Source organism: Pongo abelii, chromosome 1 (assembly GCF_028885655.2).
Source record: "Pongo abelii isolate AG06213 chromosome 1, NHGRI_mPonAbe1-v2.0_pri, whole genome shotgun sequence".
Lineage (NCBI taxonomy): Eukaryota > Metazoa > Chordata > Mammalia > Primates > Hominidae > Pongo > Pongo abelii.
This window is the reverse complement of record NC_071985.2, coordinates 69,830,798-69,848,992: the sequence shown is the minus strand read 5'-3', so window position 1 is coordinate 69,848,992 and position 18,195 is coordinate 69,830,798. Positions and strand designations below refer to the sequence as shown.

At 36.8% G+C, this 18,195-nt stretch overlaps 1 protein-coding gene across 12 annotated transcripts in view; it reads left to right on the top strand.

Moving 5' to 3' along the window:
- The window catches only part of CEP350 (centrosomal protein 350), a 161,097-nt gene that overhangs the window by 132,425 nt on the left and 10,477 nt on the right, over positions 1 to 18,195 (top strand). For all 12 annotated transcript variants that reach the window (XM_024251622.3, XM_063716813.1, XM_063716811.1 and 9 more), the window contains 6 exons: positions 2,967 to 3,106; positions 5,776 to 5,858; positions 7,809 to 9,811; positions 10,724 to 11,131; positions 11,234 to 11,380; positions 12,799 to 12,921. In XM_024251622.3, coding sequence (XP_024107390.2) covers positions 2,967 to 3,106; positions 5,776 to 5,858; positions 7,809 to 9,811; positions 10,724 to 11,131; positions 11,234 to 11,380; positions 12,799 to 12,921 — 2,904 coding nt within the window. The remainder of the gene's footprint in view (positions 1 to 2,966; positions 3,107 to 5,775; positions 5,859 to 7,808; positions 9,812 to 10,723; positions 11,132 to 11,233; positions 11,381 to 12,798; positions 12,922 to 18,195) is intronic.

The window sequence follows — 18,195 nt, the reverse complement described above, 5'->3', positions numbered from 1 at the left end:
TGGTCTTGATCTCCTGACCTCATGATCCCCCCGCCTCGGCCTCCCAAAGTGCTAGGATTACAGGCGTGAGCCACTGCACCCAGCCAAAACATTAAATTTTAAATTTAAATATTAAAATAACAAGTATTAAAATAAATATTAAAATTGGCTACATATAGTGGGGTGTTCCTGAAGTCCCAGATACTCAGGAGGTTGAAGCAGGAGAATTGATTGAAGCCAGGAGTTTGAGGCTGTAGTGCACCATGATTGCACCTGTGAATAGCCACTGCACTCCAGCCTGGGCAACATAGCAAGACCTCCACCTCTAAAAAATAAATATTAAAATAAAGTATTAGATTTTTTTTCTAAATAAGAAAGATTAGGCCTTTGAAAGAAAGATTGGTGTCTATACCCTCGTAAGCAGAGAAGTATTAGATAATTTTAGCTTTTGGAATTGTTGCTGCTTCCCTTCCCCCTTTCCTCTTTCCTCTTCCTTCCCTCTTCCCTGTCCCCTTTTTTTCCCCTTTTCTTTCCTCCTTCCCCTTCCCCTTTCCCCTTCCCTTCCCTTATTTCACAGAATGGTGTTTCATGCCACACAACCTATTAAATAGTACACTTCTTTGTACTATTTGAATAGCTTCTAAATGATAACTCTTAACTTGAATTTTCCCCCAAGCTGTAGCAGCCTTTCTGATTCTGTCCCAGGCTGGGAACCTGGTTTTGATGTCTTCCTTATTCTGTTCTTTCCTGTCCATTCAGTCACTAGTTCTCATGGATTCTTCTATAAAGTTTCTTGTTTGTCCTTTTCCATTCCCACTGCTTCCAGGCTAGCTGGGGCCCTTATGACCTCTTGCCTCTACTGTCTGCGTAGTCTCTTAGATGTTCTGCCTCACACTGCTTTTCTATTACACACATTCTGATTCTCTATTACACACATTCTGTTTCTCTATTACACACATTCTGCCAGCCCGGTGTTCCTGGAACATGCCATTCATTGTAGAATCAGACTGAATCTCCTACTCATTGCAAGAATCCCTTCTCATCTCATCACCAGAGAACATCATTCAACTTCTACCTGAACACTTCCAGTAACAGGAATTTTCAAAATTTTAAGCTAATTGGTTTCCTTGTTAGACTCTAAGTGCTCTAAGTATTAGAAGAACTCTTTGTTGTATTTAGCCAAAATTTCTGTCCTTTTAATTTCCACCCATTGGTCCTTGTTGTGTAACAGCAAACACATGCTTCTCCTACCATTATTAATTTAATCATCAAATATTCAAATGCCTATTTATGTGCCAGGAGCTCAGCTAATTACAGATATTTTTCATTTAATCCTCACAACAAGATGTGAGTATTATTATCCCTGTTTTACAGATAAGGAAACTGAGTTTCAGTGAGATTAATGATTTATCCAAGGATACACAGCTCATAAATGGTGAAACTAGGTTTTTAATCTAGCTCTAATTTTAAATTCTGAGCCTTTACCATTGTATTGTCTTCCACACAGAAAATAGGCCTGTTAATAGATCTGGAGAAAATAAACATTTAAACAGGTACACAATACAGAGATGGAATAGGGATTGTAACTTGCACAGTGGTTAGAGTAGGAAAAGTGATTAAGATACAATGACCATACTGGGGAGTTCATGCTGGAAAGAAGTGGAAACAAAATTTAAAAATACAGATTATATTCAGGACCTTAGAAGTCAAACTGATGAGTTTGGATTTCATCTTATCCGTCAACTAATGAGGAGTCATTGAAATAACTGTTGGAGATAAAGTACTGTTAGAATGAATAGTATTGCTCAAAAATGTTCCTTAATAGCTATGTCAGTCAGAAAAGAGCCCTCTAGAGAGTGCCATACGATCCGTCTCTTTCAGCATTCTACTTAGTGGCATAAACAAAGACAAAAGAAAATTCTGTATTTAACTTTTAAAATTACAGTATATGAGATATACATATATATATAAAATACATACCAGTTCATATAAAAATCTATTGGATTTTATTTGATCACAGATTTAATAAATGGACTGCACTCATATATGTATAGCTTTCAGATCTTAGTAGTCATAGTCCTCGTATATACCTACTGAGCTAGAACACCTAGCTGTGGTGTAGGTTTAATACCAGGAGTTACTTTAACAAAATGTTGACAATTCAGACGAAGGTAACATGGATGATGAGGGCTGTAAAATAGTGATTTCAGCCCAGATTTTAGGGATCTAAAATCTTGTAGCAGTTAACAAGCATCCATCCATCCATTAGTTCATTTTATAAATATTTATTGATAGGCTACTTTGGACCAGACATTGTGAATAGGACATTGTGTACCAGACATACAGTGTTGAACAAAACACTAGTCTGAAATAGAGCTGTAAAAGTAAGAACTTCAGCCCAGAAAACTAAGGAATGATATATTAAATGGAGGAATCCCCTTATATTTCATACAAATTATAAATTAGTAAAGTTTTGTTTACAGAATGGGTAATAACCAGGAAACTTTTTTTTGTAATTCTCAACTATCATACTGTCAACTCTACCTTTCTCTTTTCATAATTTGTATCCCTAAGTACTTAGCCCATAAGAAACTTACTGCTATTGAAACTCAGAACAGAATGGCTAACTTCTTAAAAATACCATGAAAGTAATAGTACACTCTTTAGAGAATACAAAGAAGTTTTTTAATGTGGCAAGGTATGAATTATTGCTTCATAGTATTAAACTTCTGTAGATTTGCAATATCATTTCTTAATTGATACTGGAATTACAATTATATATCTTGCTTATATATAGATTATTTTGAGAAGGATGTACAAATAACTATAGAGTTCTGGAGAATGATGCTGAGGGGAGCAGGGAGGGAGATTTTTATATTACATCTTCTTTACTGTTTGAGCATTTTACCTTAAAATATACTATTTTATAATTTAAAATAAGTTTTAAAAATTCTGCCTAGTGACTCCTCTGGTTTTTCTAAACTTAGTCATATGATGAATTTATTAAGAAAACTGAAGCCGAGCTTAGCCAAGATTTGGAAACATCACCAACAGCCAAGCCTCAGATTAAAACGCTCTCCTCAGCTTCTGAAAAACCCAAGATCAAACCCCTCACACCACTACACAGGTAGAAATTTTTGATAACTTGTCTGTATTCTTCCTTGTTTGAAAAAGGAATAAGGGAATATTTTCAGTAGAAGTTACCTTTTAAGTAACTGAAATTATAGAAGTAAAAATATTATTTTCTATTTTTAGTGTCAGTAAATTAAAATTGTTACGTATTACAATTAAAAATTATATGTATAAGGTATTGATTTTAAAATACATTTTTAATCCTGCAGTCTGATGGGTACAATGAAAATGGTACTTTCCAACATTGCTAGTAGTAGCATAAGTTGATGTGGACCTTTGAAAAAAACAGTTTGGCTATGTTTCAGAAGTCAAAAATAAGTCTGTAACCTTTGACCCAGTAGTCCTATTTTTGGAAGTCTAAATTGAGAAAATGTGGGGTACTGAAAATCTCTATTTGCATGAATATATTTATAATAACATTCTTTATATTCTTTATATTCATAAAACATTGAAAACAATTTTTATGTCCAAAAATGGATGAATAGCTCAGTAAATGACGGTTCTCTGCAAGCGATGTAATAGTAATGCAGTCAGTAAGCAAATACAGAAGATACTAATTTGCAACATTAGGATATATAATATTGTGTATTAGGAAGTCAGGTTATCATATTTAAATTTTGAACAAAAAGTAAAGGTTAGATCAGTTCAATTGAGAAATAGGGGTCATTTCAGAAAGAACGTTATTCATGAATGACTAAAAGCAAAAAAAAAAACATTGGCATATCATAGAAGCTGAACATAATAGGATATTGCTGGAGTTAGCAGAAGGAAAAATAAACAAAAGCCAAATAGTGAAAACCTTGTACTCATTTATTCTTAGCAGTTTGTGTTTTACCTTTTAGAAAATGTGGAGCCTTTGAAGGTTTCTTTAAACAGTATTTTGGGACATTTTTGCTAGAGAGGTATGGCAGGCTCATTACAATTAATTTAGCATTACCTAAATTTGAATCCTGGCTCCAGTTCTAGCTGGTTCTGTAACTGTGGGCAAGTTATTTAACCCCTCTGTGCTTCAGTTTTTTAATAGAGATTTATAAAGGTAAGAATAATACCTGATTAATACACTTGTTATGAGGTTTAAAAGACTTAACAGGGCTTAGGACACAGTAAGCATTGTGTATTAGCTGCTGCTATTATTATTATTATTGTTACTATTTCTAGGGAAGCAGTAAAAAGAAAAAAGTTTAAATCATATCATACCCAACTATCCCACAATAGCAAATGTCAACAATTAGATATGTTTCCTTCCGGGATTTTTTATGCTCAGATTTTGTGTGTGTGTTTTTGTTACATATGTATTTTTCCATTATATTATGAAGTGTACATTTTAATTTCTACATGATATGGTATTGAATGGCTTTGTAATTTTCTTAAGCCACTGAAGGATTTTAACCAGAGAGTGACACAGTCATGTTTGTGTTTACAGAGATCTTTCTGACCACAGTATAGAGGAAAGATAGAAAAGAGTAAGCTTAGAAGCAGGAAGAAAAATAGTCTAAGCCAGACCTCAAGTAAGCAGTAGTAAGAAGAATAGAAAACAGGAGACATATTTTAGGATAGTGAAGGATTAAAAAGTAGACTTGAGCCAGGCATGGTGGCTCACGCCTGTAATCCCAGCACTTTGGGAGACTGAGGCGGGTGGATCACAAGTCAGGAGTTCAAGACTAGCCTGACCAACATGGTGAAACCCCATCTCTACTAAAAATACAAAAATTAGCTGGGCATGGTGGTGCGCGACTGTAATCCCAGCTACTCAGGAGGCTGAGGCAGGAGACTCGCTTGAACCCGGGAGGTGGAGGTTGCAGTGAGCCGAGATCACGCCATTGCACCCCAGCCTGGGCAACAGAGCAAGACTCCATCTCAAAAAAAAAAAGTAAACTTGACTAGTTAAAGTGCTAGATGGGGTAGCAAGTCTAAGATGACTCCCGGGTTTCTCTTAGGTAGTTGATTGGGTCAAGGTTTCATTAATTTAAATGGAAAAGCTGGTTTTCTGTGGGAGGCTTATGATTTTGGTTTTAAGTGTTAATTTTAAGTGCCTGTTGTTTAAGTGAAACTGTGAGGAAAGTTATCAGGGTTAGAAATATGAGGAGGATAAGCACATATATAGAGGTTGAAGCCATAAATCACCCAGAGGAGATAGCATTCAGAGAGAATAAATGGGAGCTAGGTACTCAAGATGATAAAATAGCAACATTTTAGGGCATTGTAAAAAGGTAGGAAGTGAAAGCCAAGTATTACAGTTTAGCAAATGAAGTCAAGAAAATAAAGAGAGCGAATGTAGCCTCTTCTGTTATCTATAAAGAATAAGAGAGGACAGTAATATGGGGTGGTTTGAGCAAATAGCTTTGAACAAATAAGAGAGAGACAACTTTTCTTCCTGCAGGCAGGAGGAAAGGCAGTTAGGATGGCTGTGAATATGGATGAACTTGTAGGTAAAAGTTTGAAGGTAAAGTTCATGCCTGTTGGCCTGTTTTTGTCATCTAGTGACAAAGGCAAGGTCATCTAGTGAGAGTGATGAGAGTTAGAAATAGGCTTGATGAAAGTGACATAGATTGACATACCTACTGTAGAGAAGAGGAAAGAAGCAGTTGTCTAAGAATGTCTGCTTTTTGTTACCAGTTATTATAATAATATATTTATTTCTGCTCATTAATTTTTACACGTCAGATCTGAAACGGCAAAGAATTGGAAATCACTAACAGAGTCAGAACGTTCCAGAGGATCCCTGGAGTCTATTGCTGAACATGTTGGTATGTAACTAGAAAAAATAATTAACTTGTAGCTACATAGTCTAAGGATTTATGCAAAGGCCTACAAAATTCTACCTCTATAGCTTTTTTATTAAAAAGTGAATTTCTTAAGTAGATTATTTAACATTTTAAAGTTACTTTTATATTTTAAAGTGATTTATTGGCTATGTGTAACTTATATGAATCCTTTTTGTTTGTTTTGGTGTTTTGAGTTTTTTTTTTATTCGAGACAGGGTCTCTATCACTCAAGCTGGAGTGCAGTGGATCATAGCTTACTGCTGCAGCCTTGACCCCCTGGGCTCAAGCAATCCTCCCATCCTCGTCTCCCAAGTAGCCAGGACCAGGATCACAGGCGCATGCCACCACACCCAGCTCATCTTTTTTTTTTTTTTTTTTTTTTTTAAGAGATGGGTGTCTCACTGTTGTTGCCCAGGCTGGTCTCAAACTCTTGGACTCAAACAGTCCTCCCACCTCAGCCTGGTTAAACATTAGCACTTCAGCCAAAGTGCTGAGATTATAGGCATGAGCCACCACACTCAGCTGAATCAGTCTTTATTGTCCAAAATTTATGAGAAAAACCAAAGCATAAAGATTAAATAGCTGAGTATATCATCAGCATCTCTGAATTTCCCCAACCAGATTTTTAATCTGGTTATATATATTTTCAGCCTAACTATTTCTTAGGTAAATAGCTGTATACATTTTTCAGTTTAACCAAAAGAAAGTTAATTATTGAAAATAAAATGTAGGCTAGGCGCAGCAGCTCACGCCTATAATCCCCACAGTTTGAAAGGCCGAAGTAGGCAGATCACTTGAGCTCAGGAGTTTGAGACCAGCCTGGGCAATATGGTGAAACTCCATCTCTACAAAAAATACAAAGTTAGCTGGGCATGGTGGTGCACACCTATAGTCCCAGCTATTTGCGGGGCTGAGGCAGGAAGATCGCTTACACCAAAGAAGTTGAGTCTACAGTGAGTTGTGATCAGCCACTGCACTCCAGCTTGGGTGACAAAGTGAGGCACTATCTCAAAAAAATAAAATAAAATCTAATTCAGTGAGAAAATAAAACTGAGGCGCAAAGAAACATCAGTGACAAAATAGAGATTTGGCCAGGCACAGTGGCTCGTGTCTATAATCCCAGGTACTTAGGAGGCTGAGGCTAAGGATCGCTTGAGCCCAGGTTCAAGGCAACAGGGAGCTGTGACCACTGCACTCCAGCTTAGGTGACAGAGCAGATTCTTGCTCTTACAAAAAAAAAAAAAAAACCAGAGATTTGAATTTAAAACTTTTAACTCTTGGTTTGTTAGCTCATAACAGAGCTAAGCCACAGCCAATGAGGAGCTCTACAAGTGGAGCCACTAGCTTTGGTAGTAATGAGGAAATCAGTGAGTACCTAAGTGAGAAAAGCCTTTCTATACATAGCAATGTTCATATTTTGCAAGTTACTTTGATCATATTTTGCAAGTTTAGCTCTTAAAGTGCTATATTTGCAGAAATAGTTGATCTATTTTCTTTTTAACTCAAGAGCTTAGTTGAAGCTCCTAGGAAAATGTATTCTTTTAGAAGTATATATGGAAGTCTGTTTCTCCTTCACTAGTTTCCTGTTTGAAAAATGTTTGTAATAACCAACATACAATTCTATTTTTGCATGATTTGAGGATGAATGTGCAAAGCAATGGCTCCATCAACTTAGATACATTTTTCTTCACTTTATAAGTTAAGACAGTGCTTGAGAAATTATTCCAAACTTTAGAATTTTCAGTAATTTTAAACGTTGATACAGATGATATTCTCTTAAAAGAAAAACTTATAAAGTAGCCAAAACAGGTCATATTTATTGACTAGAGGGGTTTTTTTCACTAAAATTTGGCTTTTCTCTAAACTTTGGTTCACAAAATTGAAAGATTGTGATTAAATAATTTTGATGTGGTGATTTGTTTTTTCTTTAAGATGCTTCACTGTCAGGTTCTGAGAGATCAGTATCAGAAAGGTCTTTATCTGCATGTGCAAAGAGAGTAAATGAATGGGACAGTCGAACAGAAGATTTTCAGACCCCATCTCCAGTTCTCAGATCATCAAGGAAAATCAGGGAAGAATCTGGAGATTCTCTAGAAAATGTACCTGCATTACATCTTCTCAAAGAATTAAATGCCACTAGTAGAATTCTTGATGTTTCAGATGGCAAGGTTGAAGAACCTAGTAAAAAATCAGAAATACAAGAAATAGAGTATACAAAATTGAAGAAGAGTAAGATTGAAAATGTCTTTTCTAAAGAAGGTAAATCTGATGTCTTACTGAAATTAGTCCTAGAACAGGGAGATTCATCTGAGATTCTTTCAAAGAAAGATCTTCCTTTAGATTCTGAAAATGTTCAGAAAGACCTAGTTGGATTAGCTACTGAAAATCTCCATAAAAGTGAGGAAATGTTGAAAGAGAGACAGTCAGATCAAGATATGAATCATAGTCCAAACATCCAATCAGGAAAAGACATTCATGAACAAAAGAACACAAAGGAAAAAGATTTGTCTTGGTCAGAACATCTTTTTGCTCCTAAAGAGATACCATACTCTGAAGATTTTGAAGTGTCTTCTTTCAAGAAAGAAATTTCAGCTGAATTGTACAAAGATGATTTTGAGGTGTCATCTTTGCTGTCACTCAGGAAAGACTCTCAGTCTTGCAGAGATAAGCCACAGCCAATGAGGAGCTCTACAAGTGGAGCCACTAGCTTTGGTAGTAATGAGGAAATCAGTGAGTGCCTAAGTGAGAAAAGCCTTTCTATCCATAGCAATGTTCATTCTGACAGGCTGTTGGAACTCAAGTCCCCTACTGAGCTGATGAAAAGTAAGGAGCGCAGCGATGTGGAGCATGAACAGCAAGTTACTGAATCCCCTTCCTTGGCTTCAGTTCCTACTGCAGATGAGTTATTTGATTTCCACATTGGTGATAGGGTGTTGATTGGAAATGTTCAGCCAGGAATTCTTCGATTCAAAGGTGAGACTAGTTTTGCTAAAGGATTTTGGGCCGGAGTGGAGTTAGATAAACCTGAAGGAAATAACAATGGAACATATGATGGCATTGCATATTTTGAGTGCAAAGAAAGGCATGGTATTTTTGCTCCTCCTCAAAAAATATCTCACATTCCAGAAAACTTTGATGACTATGTAGACATTAATGAAGATGAAGACTCTTACTCAGATGAACAATATCAGTACTATAATCAAGAGCAAAATGATACAGAGGGTCCGAAAGACAGAGAAAAGGATGTCAGTGAATATTTTTATGAGAAATCCCTACCTAGTGTGAATGATATAGAAGCCTCAGTTAATGGAAATAGAAGCCTTAAAATAGAAACAGACAATGTACAGGACATTTCTGGGGTACTTGAAGCCCATGTTCACCAGCAATCTTCAGTGGATTCACAGATTTCTTCAAAGGAAAACAAAGACCTCATTTCTGATGCCACAGAAAAGGTTTCCATTGCTGCAGAAGACGATACTTTAGACAATACCTTTTCTGAAGAATTGCAGAAGCAACAGCAGTTTACAGAAGAGGAAGACAACCTATATGCTGAAGCTTCAGAAAAGCTTTCTACACCACTTCTGGATCTTTTAACAAGAGAAAAAAACCAACTGGAAGCCCAACTAAAGTCATCACTAAATGAGGAAAAAAAGTCAAAACAACAACTGGAAACAATCAGCTTACTGACAGACAGTTTACTAAAAGTCTTTGTAAAGGACACAGTCAATCAACTACAACAAATCAAAAAAACCAGGGATGAGAAAATCCAGCTTAGCAATCAGGAGCTTCTTGGTGATGACCAAAAGAAAGTAACACCCCAAGACCTATCCCAAAATGTTGAGGAACAGTCACCAAATATTTCAGGTTGCTTCTTAAGGTCTGAATTGGAAGATGAAAAAGAAGAGATTTCCTCTCCAGATATGTGTCCCAGACCGGTGAGTATTTCGTCTAGAAAAAGTATCAGTATACCTTTTGACACTTTTAACAAGGCAACTTACCTTGCCTATATAAGTACATTTTAATTCTGTGACTCCTGATAGGTTTTTTTTCCCTTGACATGTTGTTTATTAGAGAAGGATCACTGTACTGGTTTTTAAAGGCCTTGTAGCTGTTTTTCCTGGCTGAAGTGTAATTGTCCTCTATTATGTCATAAGTAGTCAATATAGGGTTGTCACAAGCACTGGCAGGTTTTGGGGAACTAAAACATCCATTTAAACTGCTGAGTTGACAACCCCTGTACTGTCCACAGATTACATCTCCTTCCAGATTCACTGAACAAATTCGTTCCATGGAGCTTTCCAGTGGCTCACCACCCAATTCTTTTTTGCCTGTGAAATTGTTTACATATCTACTCAGTCATGGTTGGCCTGCAGAGGTTAGCAGTTGTGATGTTGATTCTGGTAAAATGAAATAGATCCACTATGACATGCACTCAGACCATCAGCTTGTTTATGTTGCCCATGGACAGTTGAGCAAAAGTAATGACTTTGAGTAACTTGAGCCAGATGGTCACCAGAGGTGAGAAATTTTATATCCCATTTCCATATCCCATAGACAGACAGTTCTTTAGAAACAGAATAATGATAATACAAAAAGCGGGGAGAGCCCTAATCAATAAACATTTTATAAAAATTCAATTATATGCGAGGTTTATGTAAGTAGAATTGAGGGAACAGGATAACTTTTTCTTAGATTGTTTATTAGTAGCCACCATATTGTTTTTTATTCTGCTTACTTATAGAGAAATATTAGATATATAAATAATACGTTTACTCTGTCTTTATTAAAAAAACAAATGATATGAGGCCCCTAAATGGTGCTCTGTTTGAATGGTTCCATTTCTATAGGAGAGCCCAGTATTTGGTGCCAGTGGGCAGGAAGAACTTGCTAAGAGACTTGCTGAACTTGAGCTCAGCCGGGAGTTCCTGAGCGCATTAGGAGATGATCAAGACTGGTTTGATGAAGACTTTGGTTTGAGCTCTTCTCACAAGATCCAAAAAAATAAGGCAGAAGAAACCATTGTACCTCTAATGGCAGAACCTAAAAGAGTAACCCAACAACCATGTGAAACATTATTGGCAGTCCCCCATACTGCAGAAGAAGTAGAAATTCTTGTACATAATGCAGCAGAAGAACTTTGGAAATGGAAAGAATTGGGCCACGATCTTCATAGCATCAGTATTCCTACAAAACTGCTTGGCTGTGCCAGTAAAGGTCTAGATATAGAAAGCACTAGTAAAAGGGTCTACAAACAGGTAGGTAAAATAAAAGGATAATTTTAGTTTTTAAACTTTTCTCCCATTTTCTGAAATTTGGATTCTTAGCCATTTTGTTTTGTTTTGTTTTTCTCTATCAAGGCGGTTTTTGATTTAACAAAAGAGATTTTTGAGGAAATATTTGCTGAGGATCCCAACTTAAATCAACCTGTCTGGATGAAGCCATGTAGAATCAACTCTAGTTATTTCCGACGAGTGAAAAATCCAAATAACCTTGATGAAATCAAGGTAAACTGCAAACTATAAAGTGTCTTCTTTTTTGACTTGCTGTTCGTTTACATATATCTGTAAATGTTGTAAAAGCAGGTGCTTTTCTGTGTGATTAACCTTTGTGTCTTCAGGACCTGTTCCATAGTGGGTTCCATAGTGGGTTCAATAAAGATTTGTTGACTTACTGAATCCATGAACAGTGGAGGGATTGGAATGAGTGAAAGGGCTGAATCCTCAAGTTTGTGCAAAAAAAAAAAAAAAAAAAAAAAATTACTTTTACCAGTCATTTTCTCTATATACATAATTATAATATTTCAGAAAAATTAGGAAATACTTAGGGAGATAAATTATTGCAACTAATAGGAGTTTTAGGTAAGTTTTGGGGGCTTTAGAGATAGTTATAATGTTCTAACAGTACATATGAATACGTGTCATATATATGTCTTTTCAGTATGCCGGCCCTGGACACATAGGTGTTACTTCTTTATCTTTGACTTTGGAGGTTTCAAATTGGTAATGTGGTTTTGAACTATGTAGGATAGTAATGTGATACATAAAAATATTTATTTTGTTATCTAAGAAACCTTTGTAAACCTTTGTCCAGAAGCTACAAGGACTGTGAATTTTAAAGTCACATTGGTGGCAATCTGCTCTGCCTAGTCACATGTTTCTTTATGGCAAAGGTTATATTTCCAGAGCAGTGATTCTCAGCTTTTAATGTGCACGTGAATGATCTGAGGATCTTGTTGAAATGGAGATTCTGATTTAGTAGGTCTGGAGTAGGACCTGAAATTCTGCATTTCCAACAAGCTCTCAAGTCATGCTGGTCCTGCTGGTCCCAGGACCACGCTGAGTAGCAAAGCTTTAAACTTGTATTTCCCAAACTTATTTGATCACAGAAAGCCTTTAAAAAATATTTTATACTGATAGAACACCAACAGATATTTATGAGATGGTACGTATGCTTACCTCAGGGGTTGGCAAACTATGGCCCATGAGCCAAATCCAGGCCCCTGTATGTTTTTATAAATAAAGTTTTGTTGGACCACAGCCATACCTAGTTGTTTATATGTTACAACTACATGTAACTACAACAGTGGAATTGAATAGTTGTGACAAAGACCACATGGCCTACAAAGCCTAAAATATTTACAGTGATTCTCCTGCCTTGGCTTCACAGAGTGCTGGGATTACAGACGTGAGTCACCGTGCCCAGCTAGGTTTTACTTTTATTTGTTGTGTAAGTGAATAAAGTCTCAGCATTTGGAAGGCTTTTCCCTTCAAATTGCTATGTGGAACTGTAAGTGGAAGAAATTTGTATGATAATTTTATTGTAAATATTATATTCTTAGCATGAATCTGTTTACTGCATTGTAAACACATGAAACTCAGGAATTCTGTTGTTTGTGTTTCATGTATTTGTCTTATTTCCACAGAGCTTCATAGCAAGTGAAGTACTCAAGTTGTTCAGTCTTAAAAAGGAGCCAAACCACAAAACAGATTGGCAGAAAATGATGAAATTTGGAAGAAAGAAAAGAGACCGAGTGGATCATATCCTGGTCAGTGTATACAACCAAACTGTTTTTATTTTGACCATATCTTTTAAACTCAGAATGTGGTTAGATTTTAAAAGGAAAAGGGATAGAATTATTCTTAAGTCTATGGTATTAAAATCTTAAAGCCTTTACTTGCTGCATTTCTACCCCTCAGTTTTGTTAACTATTTTCTTTTGTACTCAGTAGATGAACATTTAACTTGATCAATAGTATTTTATGTAGAACTTGAGAAATTAACTCGAATGGAAGCAAAGTTTAAGGTAGTGAATTGAAAAGAGACCAGTGTGGACTCTGGAGCCTGACTGCCCATGTTTAAATCTCTTGATGTGTAATCTTGGACAAACTTATCTAACATTTTTGTGCAAAGTGAAGGTAACAATAATAGTACTTACCTGATAAAGTTATTAAGAAAATTAAATGAGTATATGTGTAAAGCACTTAGAATAGTTCCTCATATACAACTCAGTAAATAATAGCTGTTACGTCATCATCACTATTATCATTTTCCAGAACATTCCCTGGATAGGATTTATTTGGTTTTGCAATATATTTCTGTAACATTAGGAAAGTGTTTATCAAAAAAGAAAAAAAGAAAAATTCAGGTTTCACTCTAAACATTTTAATTCTGGATGTTTTATCTATATTGACATTTATATAATGAAAAAAAGTGTAATACTTAAATTTATCACCGTTCTCATGTATGTACCTCTCTAGTGTTTCATTTACTCAGTAATAACTGTACTAGATAACATTTGCTTAGTATTTTATAGTTTATCATTCTTCTGCCTTATTTGTTTTTTTTGTTTTTTTTTTGAGACACAGTCTTGCTCTGTCACCCTGGCTGGAGCGCAGTGGCACAATCTCTGCTCACTGCAGCCTCTGCCTCCCAGGTTCAAGTGATTCTCATGCCTCAACCTCCCGAGTAGCTGGGATTACAGGCACCTGCAACCACGTCCAGCTAATTTTTGTATTTTTAGTAGAGATGGGGTTTCGCCACGTTGTCCAGGCTGGTCTCGAACTCCTGACCACAAGTGATCCGCCTGCCTTGGCCTCCCAAAGTGCTGGGATTACAGGCATGAGCCACCGTGCCCAGTGTCTTATGCCTTATTTGATCCTCACAATAATTACATGAGGTAGGAAGGACTAATGTTATCCTTTGTTTTACAAATGAGGTGTCTTATGCCTTATTTGATCCTCACAATAATTACATGAGGTAGGAAGGACTAATGTTATTCTTTGTTTTACAAATGAGGAAATTTAGATTCAAAGATGTTAAGTGACTTGCCCAGTAAAATAAGAGACAAGATTTTAATCAACTAATTCTTCATAGATCTTCACATCTCAAGAAAGTGAATTTGTTCTATTTCTATTATGTTTTAAAGTCTGAATTGTTATTAATTTCCAAGTTGTTACTTCCTTTACTTCTTAGGAATTAAAGAAAAAACATATTAAGAGGCATTCATCTAACCTATCAGCTAAATTGATGATATCCCCTATAAATCACCTCTGTATATACATTGAGTCAAAAATTGTGCTAATTAAGGACTGATGTTACAATAGTAAGCAAAACAGACACAGACCCCACCTTCATAGATTTCCAGTTTGAAGGCAGAAACCAGCCATTAATATATCATTTACACACAAGTGTGTAAGTTAAACATAAAAATGGAAGAATAGGGACCTGTTAAAACCACAGGAAGCTGATATAATGAGGATGGTCAAGGCGGGCTTCTCTGAGGAAGTGACATTTGAGCTCAGATCTTAAAGATGAATACATGGCAGCAGTAAGAGAAAATGAGGAGGAAGCAAAAGTGGAAATCCCTGATAAACCCATCAGATCTCGTGAGACTTAATTGCTATCACGAGAATAGCATGGGAAAAACTCCCATGATGCAATTACCTCCCCCTGGGTCCCTCTCACACACGTGGGAATTCTGGGAGATACAATTCAAGTTGAGATTTAGGTGGGGACACAGCCAAACCATATCAGTACCCTGACAGCAGAGGCTTCCAATAGGTGCCAAATAGGGTCAGTTAAGCAGACATCTCTCTTAACAGTTTTCAGAAATTCTCAAATACTAAACAAAATATTTCTTTTGCAGGGGTAAGGTTATTATAGCTTGGGTGAGGGGAGTACTGTGCATAAGAATTGAAGCAATTTAGCAACAGGTAAACAATAATAATAAAGTATATATTATGTGACTCTCCCCTTTGCCGGTTGTAAAATATTTTTTAGCTTCCTACAGAGAGACCTGACCTATATAACTTTTTGCATGAGCTCATTCTTCTTAATTTTTTTTTTAACAAAATGATACTGTCAGCTTCTTGAGCTAATTATTAACAAGAAATGCTAAATGAACTAGTCTCCTCTCCCATAATTAGATTTGGTCAACCTTGTATTTACAGATTCTAATGTTTTTACATTTTAGGGGGATTGAGATTGAAAACAATTTTTTTAATAACATGTAAAATTTTTCTCAAACCACATTTTTCCTCTACTCTAACATTATAACAATCATCACCACACAAGAAGACTTCTGTGACCATACGTGTGTGGACTTTTCCCCCACATACCAAGCAGTGGACACCAGCTGGGTGTCCTCTGAATCAGTTCTGATACTCTCTACCCAGAGAGAGTGTCACATCCCACAGAGTGAGTGCTCAGTCCCCAAGACTGCCCCTGCCCCCTCCACACACACATACCAGTTGCAAGTCCAGGCCTCCAGAACTTCTGATGGACTAGCTTCAAGTTGGGGCTCCGAAGATCCACCTTTGGGTTTAATTAATTTGATGGAGTAGCTCACAGAACTCAGTAAACACTCACTTAGGTTTACTGGTTTATTAGGAAGGATATTGCAAAGGATACAGAGATGCATGGGGTGGAGTATGGGAAAGGGGCACAGAACTTCCATGCCTTCCCTGGGCTGCCACCCTCCAGGAACCTCCAGGTTTAGCTATCCAGAAGCTCCCTGAACTCTTTGCTCTTGGGTTTTTCTGGAAGCTTCATGACATCAGCATTCCTTCCCCCAAGGTATTGGGTAGGACCCTCTCATGGGAGGGCCTTAAGACCCACAGTCAGAAAGGTAGGGGAACATTACAGTGAAAGGAGGGCAGGCCTGCCACTGAGGCCTAACACCCTTGACATTTTTTTTTTTTTTTTTTTTTTGAGACAGAGTCTCGCTCTGTTACCCAGGCTGGAGTGCAGTGGCACCACCTCGGCTCACTACAACCTCCGCCTCCCGGGTTCAAGCGATTCTCCTGTCTCAGTATCCAGAGTAGCTGGGATTACAGGCGCATGCCACCATGCCTGGCTAATTTTTGTATTTTTAGTAGAGACGGGGTTTCACCATGTTGGCCAGGCTGGTCTCAAGCTCCTGACCTCAGGCGATCCACCTGTCTCGGCCTCCCAAAGGGCTGGGATTACAGGCGGGAGCCACCGCACCTGGCCAACCCCCCACGTTTTAACAAGACTATAACAAGGGCTATGGGAATTATTAGCCATGTTTTAAGTTTTTACTAAAAGAATGAGCTTATTTTGCTCTATGATTTTGTTACACTTTTCACCCATTATTGGTTATTTTTCTAAGTCTTTTACATGTTTAATTATGAAATATTTTTAAAGTATAAAAAAGAATAGAAAATAATATAGGTGCATTGTTTCTGCAGCCTTTTCCTTCATTCTGAGCTCGGTTGCATCTACCTAAAGTACACACTTAGTATTCATTAACTTCAGGCCTTTAATGTAAACTCTCAGTCTTTGTTTAAAAATGTCTTTATTTCAGCTCTTACTTTTGAGTTATATTTTAGCTGTATATAGAATTTTAAGTTGATAGCTCTTTTTACTTAAGCACTTTGAAGATATTTCATTGTAATTTTGAAGCAGCATCACTGTCTGCGGTGAATACCCAGGGTTTGTCGTCTCGAGCTGAGAAAGTTAACGACACAGACACACATACATGAAGGGGGTTAAGGAGTGGAAAGTTTAATAGGCAGAAGAAATGAGAGAGGAGAGCAGCTCTCTCTTTTCTGAAAGAGAGGTGTTCCAAAAAAGGAAAAGTGGTGGACTGCAGCAGATCTTATAGGCAGGCTTTAAGAGGTGGTATCTGATTTACATAGGGCCCACAGATTGGTTCCACCAGGTGTGATGTTTACTGGTGTGTGGGGAAGGCTGGTCACCCCACCCTAATCTTATTATGCAAATGGATTTTCTACTTGGCCAGTGCCATCTTGCCTGCTCCTTACTGTGCATGTGGCAAAGAGAAGAGAAGATAGAGCTGCCATTTTGAACATGCCTATTCCACAGGTAGTTTTTTCTATTGGCACAATTGCCGGCATTCGCTTGTGCAAGCTTCCACCTTGTCTATGTCTGCAGCTTGATTTTACAGGCTGCTCTTCGTTAGAAAAGAAAATGATTTGGGGGCTGCTTTTCATTAAAAGGAATACCTTACCAAGGACTTCCTTACCCTATCTGCTTAAGTAATTTCTTTTCTAACTTTTATATCATTCTGACCTCTCGTTGCTTTTGAGAAGTCTACTGACAGTTCTTTATGGGGAATTGGTCTTTTCTGTTTTCCATTTAAGACTGTGTGTGTGCGTGTGTGTATTCTGTAATTTTTCTGGATACGTCTAAATGTGGATTTGTTTTTATTCTGCTTTAGACTTTTTGTGCTTATTGAATCTATAGATTCATATCTTTACTCAGTTCTGGAAAATTCTCAGCTATTGTCTTTTAAAAGATTGCTTCTTCCAGCTTTCCCAGTTCTCTGGAACTTCTTTAAACATCTTTGGCCTTATCCTCTTTCCATGGCCCGTAACTCCTCCCCTAGGCAGTCATAGCACTTGCCCCTCTTTTAAATCATTATTTGTCACTTAGGATTTTCCCTCCTTTCTCAGAATTTCTGTATACATTACAAATATTTTTGTTATATTTTATCTAATACGTCTACATATTTATATGAGGACTTTTTTGGCATTATCTTTACCGTTTCTGCTGGAACTGATTCTTGACATCTGTAGTTTTCTTGTAGAGTTGTTTTTTGTTGTTTTTTGATATATTCCAAGAGTTTTTCAAATTTTATCTATAATTAATATTTGGAAATTGTAGTTCAAAAGAGCAGGAGAAGACAGTGGTTAATATTTTGGACAGCCCAATACTATAGATAAAATGAAGTCATCTTTTCCTATAAAATTGATTTTTTTAATTGTTTTTCTAGAGTTTTGACTATTGGGAATTTTGCTTAGGATCTCTAGTTTTAAAAGTTTCTGAACCTTCCTGAG